Source organism: Nicotiana tabacum, chromosome 11, assembly GCF_000715075.1.
Source record: "Nicotiana tabacum cultivar K326 chromosome 11, ASM71507v2, whole genome shotgun sequence".
Classification (NCBI taxonomy): domain Eukaryota; kingdom Viridiplantae; phylum Streptophyta; class Magnoliopsida; order Solanales; family Solanaceae; genus Nicotiana; species Nicotiana tabacum.
Window position 1 is genome coordinate 50,674,034 of NC_134090.1, and position 9,053 is coordinate 50,683,086.

A 9,053-nucleotide genomic window follows, 5' to 3' on the forward strand; every position below is an offset into this window, starting at 1 on the left:
GTGTCAACTCTTGAAGCTCTTGTGTCACACTTGATCCACAAGCTTTCAAAGTTTAAATGTGTTAATGATGCATTCGCATTGAGGGAAATTGTTAGTCCCAATTGACGCTTGTTGAGGTTACTTTAGGATAAGCTGAAATTGCTTGGATGTTGCCTTTGAGGGGTGGGTTTTGTTTTGTTCGCTTGAGGACAAGCAAAGGTTTAAGTTTGGGGGAGTTGATAAGTAGGATTTTAACATGTTTTATACCCATACTTGCCTGCGCTTTGAGTGTAAATTGCTACAAAATAGTCCCAAAAAGCTTACAGATTTCGCTTGATTGCAGGTTTGAGCTATAAAGTGACAAATCGTCAAAGATCGGCTCAAATTGGAGTGAAACCTGCTCAAGTGCCAAAGATCAGTAGAGTGAAGACATTCAGAACTTGGTGCGAACCACACCATCATGTCATGCGGCCGCACCATAGAATTTCAGAGACTGTGAACTTACAAGCCATGCCTCATGCGGCCCGCGTCTCACTCATACGGCCACACAATTTTGCTATGCGGTCGCATCCAATAAGTTCAGAGAGTATTATATTCCAGAAGCAAACCACGCGGCCGCGTCCAACTTCATGCGGCCCGCGCTCCCTCTCATGCGGCCGCACTATATGGTCACGCGGCCAGCATCAGTAAAGTTCAGAGAAGCTGCCAAACCTTTCATGCGGCCGCACAACAACTTTGTGCGGTCTGCGCCAGTTTTCATGCGGCCGCACCCCAACTTTGTGCGGTCCGCATCACCATTTTCAGAGAGCAAGATTCAGAGGTCAAGCAACCTAGTGCGACCGCGTGCCATCTTTGTGCGGTCCGCACTAACCCCGCAGGGGCAGTTTTGTCCAGTTTTTCCAACCCACTATAAATAGAACATTTTACCATTTTTAGGTCAAGTTTTGTACAATTGACAGCTGCTGCACTCGTGAGACTTATGTTTTGGCCTATCTTGGGCATTTTTAGCTTAGTTTCATCATAGATTATTGTAGTTTAGCATTAGAAATTAATTAATATGGTTGTTTCATCTTCTATTTCTTCATTTTCTGCTTTAATTATGTCTAGCTAAACCCATTAGCTAGGGTTGTGGCTCAACCCTAGTGTGGGTAATTAATGGGTGTTGCTTCTTACTGATAGATTGATATTGGGTGTTTGTTATTTGGGTTAATTTTATGGTTTAATTAAGGATTGATGGTTGCAAACATTGATTCTAGCTTAGTGGGTCTTGACCTTTCTTGAGAAAGAGAGTCTATGACCCCAGAATTGACCCAACAAGGGATTGGGGTGGATCTATGAGAAATGGTAGTCCTAATTAACGGGTTAAACCTCGAGAGAGTAATCACCCTACTTGAACCCTAGTTGCTTGGTCTATTGGCCTACCCAATTGATCTCGAGAGAGTCAATTGGGCAAAATCGCTCTCTCTACCGAGAGGTGTGAGAGTGAGTGCAAATGTGCACGGTTATAACATTGATCCCAAATATGTCAATCTATTATTAGTAACCTCTACCCGTTAGTTAACCACCTAGGTGATGCCACGACCCTAGTGCCTTTCTCTATATTAATCACTACTTAGAACATACCCTTTTAGCATAAATTTGCTTAAACTTGTAGTTGATAATAGTAGTGATTAAACAAAAACCCAAAAAATGGTAGAAGTACAATTAGGAGCACACATGCATTCCTAGTCTAAGCAAATACACAACTCCATTCCAAGCTCCCTGTGGAAATTGACACCGATACCACTATTCGGGTAAAAGTATTAGCGCCCGCTCCTCCTACCGTTGTGTAAGGTTGAGTTCGCCGCGATCAGTCATTACATTCCAAAAAATGAAAGAACTATCTGTATACGGTTAAAACTTGACCCACCCCATTTTACTGATTAACTGAGACTAGGGGAATGGATCGAAGATCGGCCCCATAACATATCAGATCGAGACACTAGGATAAGGTACCGAGTTCGGGATTCGAAGTACTTGTCGAGATTGAAACCAGTAATGATTGAGATCGAACATGATAGACATCAAGCAAGACCAAAGATAGCATAATAACGAAAAGGCGAGATATCCGTGACTAGTCGAGGATCATGGCAGAAATCTCGGAACAAATCAAATCAAGGACGGTTGTTAAGCTAATCACGGGATCTCCTTCTATATTTAGAATTATACCATAAAATAGGATTCCTCTGCTATATAAAGAGGGTCTTAACCATTTGTAATTATCTTACATTTACGCATGTCAAAGCAATATATCGCATTTTATCTCTCGCAAGCTCTGTTGTTCGGTTCATGCTTTCAATAGCTTGTTCAGTTGATTCGAGGGAAATTAACTCAAGGGCCATAATGGTTCATCACATTGGTTTGCTTTATTTTACTGTAATTTCTATCATTAATTCATACATTTACCAGTTTGTGCCAAGTGAAATCACATATCCGTAGAATCACTTATAAGTTTAATTGTTATCCGATTTTAAGGGCAAACATTGGTGAAGTACATTAACTAGCCTTTAAAATAGATTGTCTTTAATTTTTTGTCTTGGCTTGCCCAATAGAAGAACTTCAAGTTTAACAATTGTTGCCGGGGTATTTGCATCTATACTCGCTTTTTGGGTCACGTTCTAACTTATACACACTTTGTAAAAAATATTGCAAGCGTACCCACTTTTCGTATAAAGTTCAGGCATACGGGCCTGAAGTAGCAAAGACAATCACGCATAACTTCAGCATTCTAGTAGACGGGCCTGAAGTTGTTTGTAATTCCTGAACTTAAGCATTCTACTAGCTGAAGTTTTCTTCTCTATTTGCTGAACTTCAGCATGTTTTAGCTGAAATTTTGTCCTGGATTCAATAGTTTTGTTGTAAAGCTTTTTCAAAAACTTCAGCAGAAGATGCTAAAGTTATTTAGAAAGACTTCAGCACTAAATAAGCTAAAGTTTTGTCCGGGATTCATTAGTTTTGTCATAAAATTTTTTCAAAAACTTCAGCAGAAGATGCTGAAGTTATTTAGTTCATTTGTAAAAACTTTAGCGCTAAATAAGTTGAAGTTTTACTTAAGTATTCTAGTAGCTGAAGTTTTGTTCTCTATTTGCTGAATTTCAACATATTTTAGCTGAAGTTTTGTTCTATATTTGGTGAACTTCAGCTGATTTATGCTTCTAACGAACCTCATTCTCCTCACGCTGCTTCCACTTCCATCTTCGTTTCAAAACAAATACTCCTACGTAGTTAGCAAAATTAAAAGGGGTTGTGCAAATGAGAAAGCTTTCAGTTTTTGTTTCTATTGGATTGGCTCAATGCTCATAGATCCTCCAAATTCCGCAGCAGTAATAATAATGTTCTTCGCTTTTACTGCAATTCCGCTTCTCCCTCCATCAATCCTGGACAGTCCCTTCCCCTAATTCTTTCAGCTTCTCTTCTCTCTCTCTCTCTCTCTCTCTCTCTCTCTCTATTTTCTAGTGAATAAGCTCTTCCCATCTGATTTCTTATGTTTGAATGAGTTAGCAATGAAAACATGGAATTCCAACTCCCAATTTTGTTCCATGTTGGGCACTGCGCTGCATTCGAACTGTCGAGTCAGGGACAGTTGGAGAAAGAAAACTTTGGAGAAGAAAGGAGGAAGAAAGGAGCGCACATGTAGCAGGAAGAAGAAGGGACCTGAAGTTGTAAAAATTAGGGTATAGGTTAAATAATTTTAAAAATATGGGTATAGGTTAAATGGGGGCGACCACATAGGGCGCCCACATAGGGCGCCCCATGCAATTTTTACATTGTTGCCCCTCGCTTGCCACACGGAGAACACTTTTAACTTTTGACCTTGAAATTTTGCCCATGAGGCAAGTGGAGTCAAATGTTAAAGACCATCCAAAAAAAAAAAATCATATTTCTGCAAATTTTTTTCATGAATTTTCAATCTTTTTTTTTTTGGTGTGAACCGGTTGGATCTTAAGAGTGGCAAAATACGAAATTAAACGGTCGACTGAAACTAATATTATTTTTGGGGAGCAGCTAAAAATGTATTTTCTCTCTTAAGTTTCCAGCCCATCTATAGTGGGCTTTTGGTGTGCTACGTTCGAACTATAATCCTGGACTTAAATAATTCGTGGCCCAGTCACTTTCCCTCCAAGTAAGAAAGTGGCGCCGATAATGATAGGTTTTCAACAAAGAAGGGGGTCAAAAACTAGACATCTTTTTATCCAAAATTCCAATATCCCGCCCCTTAAAATTGCTGAAACTTTAATTTCACCATTCTCTGATACAATATTGGAACAGAGCTGAGTGTCACGAGACTCGCACTCATAAAGCAAGCTCCTGAACACCAAAAAAGGAAAATTATTTTTGGAGCTGCCCTAAAATAAAATCAAGATTCCATCATATACTTCAACAGTGTACATTGAGTTCTACAAATCTCTCTAGATTTTGTGTTAAATCTCTTCTCAAGGTCAGTATCCAAGAGGCACATGATATTTTCAAATCGAGTTAGTATTTTTTTTCTATTATTGTTCTTATACCTTTTTTTTTTAGTTTTTCTTATTTGCCCGTAATTTCACTAGGGTTTTAATGTTTTATCTGTACACTAGCTGCTTCTGTTATTATTTGAGTAAATGTGTAAAAAGGGGCTTTGTACCCTTACTTGTGAGCCTTTAAGCTTATCAATCCGTTTATCTAATTATTGATTTTCAATTCTTTGTCTGGTATTATAGTTAATTATTCTTGGTACTTGAGTTTCATGAACTGTAGTAAATTTGAGAATTGTGTTATTGGATTTTATGTGTTTTTAGGGCTAAAGATTGTTTTTTTTGTTTGTTTTTGTTTTTGGTGTTGGTAGTGTTCATGTTGGATTAGTGATTTCAGGATGGATGAACATAATGCTATCGAGAGGCGTTGTGGAGCTCGACCTATTTTGGGAAATATAACAAATCAGATTGGAAACAAAAGGCCATTTTCTTCAATTTGGGGCAATCCAGGTCTAAAATCTGCAGATAAGGGAAGAGAAAATCTAGGGGGGAAATTTGTGTCGGTGGATGATGGAGATAAAGCTAAACGTGTTTGTGTTGCTCCTCCTTCTTGTAACATGATTAGTTCGTCAAAGGTCGATGTTGTATCAGGGATTTCAAACATACCAAATAATAACCAGGATCCCAATTTTTTGCACGTTGGTTCATCTACTGCTATCTCCAAGAGTACAATCGGAGATAACAATGAGAATAGTAGTGCTCGTGGGAGTGTGATTGAAGTTATCAATGACCAGGATAGTATTCCAGAGAAAATTTCTGAAGCTACTAATGATATGGATGGTTTGGTAACTGGTGTACCGGTACAAGCATTGTCCGGAACTGAAGACCATGATGCTATTCATAGTTGTGAAATTAACGAGGATAGTGAGGGTACCGAAAGTGACATGGATCCCGATGAACAAGGTGTTGATAATCTGGTTATGAGTCAGTCAGGCTCAGTAGACTTCACAAGATTGCCAGAGTCACAGGAGTCGAGAGTTAAACTTGACACATGTGTAGTAGGAACACAGACTTGTGAGGATAATTCAGGTTTAAGTGCTAGCATTGACTCCATTAAAGCTTGTTCCTGTAGCTTTTGCACCAAAGGTAAAAGTATCTCGCAGGCCATGGTTTTGATTTAAGTTCTTCTGAGCTTCTATCCTGTCTTACTTCAGTTCAATATTAATGGAGTATTGATTTAGTTCTCTTTGTTCTTTGATGATCAGCTGCCAATATATGGTTAGACCTCCACTACCAAGATATCAAGGGTCGGATAAGTGGTGAGTCATCCTAAAAATATTACTTATAATTACTCGATGAAACTTAATATCTTTCTCAGCTGCTTTTCTTTATGCAACTACTGTTTTCATTATACCTAGCCATAAAGAAGAGCCAGAAAGATGCAAGCATTTTAGTTGACAGAAGTTGCAGGGGCAAAGGGATTTGGAAGGAGGGTCCGGAAAAAAATATTGAAGCCGCAAATCTTGAATCAAGTTTACTGGGTCAGTGGAAGTCACTCTTTCAACACATGGAGCATATTTTTCAACACGAAGCTGACCAGCTAGTAAGTTTGCTAACTGTTCTGCTCACTCTCTGAGTTGGTGTAGATGGTCATTCAATATTTTTGCATATTGTCTCTGGGAGTTGTGAATCAGATGCATATTATCTGTTGATCATTAAGCGTTGAAATTTTCTTCATCAAAGTTTACTCCCTTTCAAGGGCGGCTCAATAATATTATGGCCTAAAGTCAAATCCTAATAAGAGGCTTTAAATTTATTATATATATATGTAAACCATCTTGTACGTATTTTGATCATTCACTCAGGTACCTGCTAGCTCCTACCATTGTAAAAATTTGGTAACTCTGCTCACTAAGGCTAGATAATATTTTTATAGGAACATATATTGACAGTTAAGATAATGTTTTTATAAATTCTTATAAATCTAATAATCTCAATTTTGTACGAACCACTAAGCGGATGTCAGAATAATTTCATACTCTTGGACTAATTCAAGTCTATTTTGAAGTGAAAAATGGCTTAATCCACTCTTTATAAGAAATAATCAACTTTAAAAGATACTACAAGATACTTCTTTCTTTAATTATCAAAGTCGTCATCAAATTGTTCATTTTCATATATTGCATATTTATTGTAAAACTCGAGCTAGTTATCTGAATAATCTCTATCTCATGCGACAAAAAGAAGTATAAAATATAGTATCTTTTATTAATAAAATTTACAATTTGTGATAACATATAAATTTAAAAAATTTGGGGGCCTACAGCAATTGCTTTAGTGGCTTCCCCCTAAAGCCGGCCCTGCTCCCTTTCTTTGAGCTGTTGGTTTGGTGCATTGTCTTTTCTTTCTAGTTGGATCATTCATGCCTACAGCAATTGCTTTAGTGGCTTCCCCCTAAAGCCGACCCTGCTCCCTTTCTTTGAGCTGTTGGTTTGGTGCATTGTCTTTTCTTTCTAGTTGGATCATTCATGCCGAGGACTGTTATTTGTGCCATCAGTATGCCTTTTGACGGAGGCATGGTTCATAGATTATAAGATTGCTATCTTTTACTAATTTCTTCAAAACATGGCAAATATGCAGCACAAATGTTTTATAGTTAAGTCGAATCTTCAATTTGAAAATCATGATGACTTGTTACTAATAGATAGGGAAGCAGTAAGTCTCTTTATTTCATTAATTGAAAAGTAGAATATTCCTAGTCTGCTGTTGACCCAGGGAGGAATGAGGGATAATCTCTACTTGCAACTGTAGCAAATTTAGCCATGTTGCTACTTGTAGTTGTAGCAGTCTTTTATTTTCTTTACTGTTCCAATTGAGTTCTTCAGGACCAATAGCCAGAGATTATTTGTTAGAACTTAGAACATCAATTAGCATATGAGGTTTTGATGACAATTTGTTTTTTCCCTTTACTTTTTTTTTTTTCCTGTCAAATAATAATTAGCGATATAGTTGCACTTGTGAACTGCTGACTGGAGAGAAAGACTAGGAAGTCTTTTCAATTAAATGTTCTGTCACTTGCTTCTAGTCACCACCCTGATTTAAGATTCTCAGATACAAATATAATGAATTCAATGAAAGAAGTAATATGAAGACTAAATTTTATAATATACACAAGTATCAACTTTGCAATGGGTGTCTGATTCACTGCTCCCCTTCTTATTCTATATTCTTTTGTCATCTGAGTCCTTCATTTGAGAATTATTCGTAGTCCATAACAATCTGATCTTACCCTCTAAAGAAACATCAACTGTTAAGAAATGTAGATACACCATGTTTTTGGCAGTCAAGTTATGTAAGTAGAGATGGCCATGGTCAAATGTGTGGCAAAATTAGAGTGCTAGTAGTTTGTGGCTTTCAACAGTCTCCTTGAATTTATGATTTATTTTCTCAACAAGCAACCAATTTGAGTCATATTCTCTGGACATCAATATGTCAGGTGGGGAAATTGATTTTATTATTTGCGCTATTATCAAGGTTTAGATTTTTCGAACATTTAGGAATCTAAATATGGAGTACTTAATTGATTGAAGTTGTGATATTGCCTTTAAATTTGGGAAACAAGCTTCTAAACCTTGATTAAGTGGTCACTAGAGAATATAGCTTGTCACCAATCTGAGAAAGCTGCTAACCTTTGTTGTCTGATTCTTGATTTTTAATTTTCTTGAACTATCATTACTGCAAGTTTCAGCTGATGGAATATGCTCCATGTTAAACTAGAGTTAGTTGGTCATGATCTTGCCACATTGATTCTGCTCTTCACGCGAGCCGTCTATTTGGAAATGATGCTTAGTTGCATCATGTTAACCCTTCTGCATAAACACTTCCCCAACTCACGCAAACCCCCAATCTCTCCCGAAGGATGTGCGCTTAATATCGATATACAACTCAAATTTACAGAACTACTATGAACCTGATGATCAATTCATTTGGATGTTACAGGAAGGTAGTTTAGTTACACTGACTGACCTCAGAGAGAGATGCAAGGCAGACCTGGATTCGTTCGCTGGGACTCCAGAGAACTGCTAGTGGGTTCTGTTTGTAAAATTGTTACTTCATTTTCTGGATGTTTGTTTGGTTACTCATGTATTCACATGATCAAGTGTACCTTCTGAAATATCGTGTAACAGTCTGGTTGATGTAAAGTAGTTAAAAATGGTGTAACATTCTGGTGATCATACATCACAACAGAGTGAGCCATTCTATGAAAGCTGCATTTTTCATGATAGTTTGAGGCTATATTTCAATTGTGTAACTTCAAAACTACCATAATGAACTGTTGTGTATATGAGCCAATCATTTCTAGAGGCTGCTTATTTGATAGAGTGCTAGTTGAGCAAATGGCACCTTGATATAGATTGATCATTTTGTGAAAATGGAGTTCTTTCCTTCTAAGGTTTGTGTTGTCTTGTAATTATATTGAACAAGAAAAGCATTTTCATCTTTTTCCCATCTTGGATACCCTTTTTCCTCTCAAGATTATATGCAATGATTGATATATCATAATGGTTGGAACAAGTGAAT

The 9,053-nt window shown here is 37.4% G+C and overlaps 1 protein-coding gene across 4 annotated transcripts; it reads left to right on the forward strand.

Moving 5' to 3' along the window:
* The first annotated feature begins 4,197 nt into the window (after positions 1–4,197).
* Positions 4,198–8,845, forward strand: LOC107785743 (uncharacterized). 4 transcript variants are annotated; one of them, XM_016607114.2, is made up of 5 exons: positions 4,198–4,456; positions 4,870–5,618; positions 5,738–5,791; positions 5,891–6,075; positions 8,472–8,845. In XM_016607114.2, exons 2-5 carry the CDS (start codon positions 4,871–4,873, stop codon positions 8,556–8,558), a joined length of 1,074 nt encoding a protein of 357 aa, XP_016462600.1. In that variant the 5' UTR covers positions 4,198–4,456; position 4,870; the 3' UTR covers positions 8,559–8,845. The 4 variants fall into 4 exon arrangements, with proteins under 4 accessions (XP_016462600.1, XP_075081174.1, XP_016462599.1 ...); XM_075225073.1 differs by having other exon boundaries at positions 5,943–6,075; XM_016607113.2 differs by having other exon boundaries at positions 4,243–4,456; positions 4,844–5,618.
* The last annotated feature ends 208 nt before the right edge of the window (positions 8,846–9,053 follow it).

What these genes read in the sequence shown, in the direction of transcription:
- LOC107785743 (XM_016607114.2), top strand. Translation starts at nt 4,871, where the DNA reads ATGGATGAACATAATGCTATCGAGAGGCGTTGTGGAGCTCGACCTATT. An exon ending in TATCAAGGGTCGGATAAGTG is followed by an intron (nt 5,792 to 5,890) that starts GTGAGTCATCCT and finishes CATTATACCTAG; the next exon opens with CCATAAAGAAGAGCCAGAAA. An exon ending in AACACGAAGCTGACCAGCTA is followed by an intron (nt 6,076 to 8,471) that starts GTAAGTTTGCTA and finishes TGGATGTTACAG; the next exon opens with GAAGGTAGTTTAGTTACACT.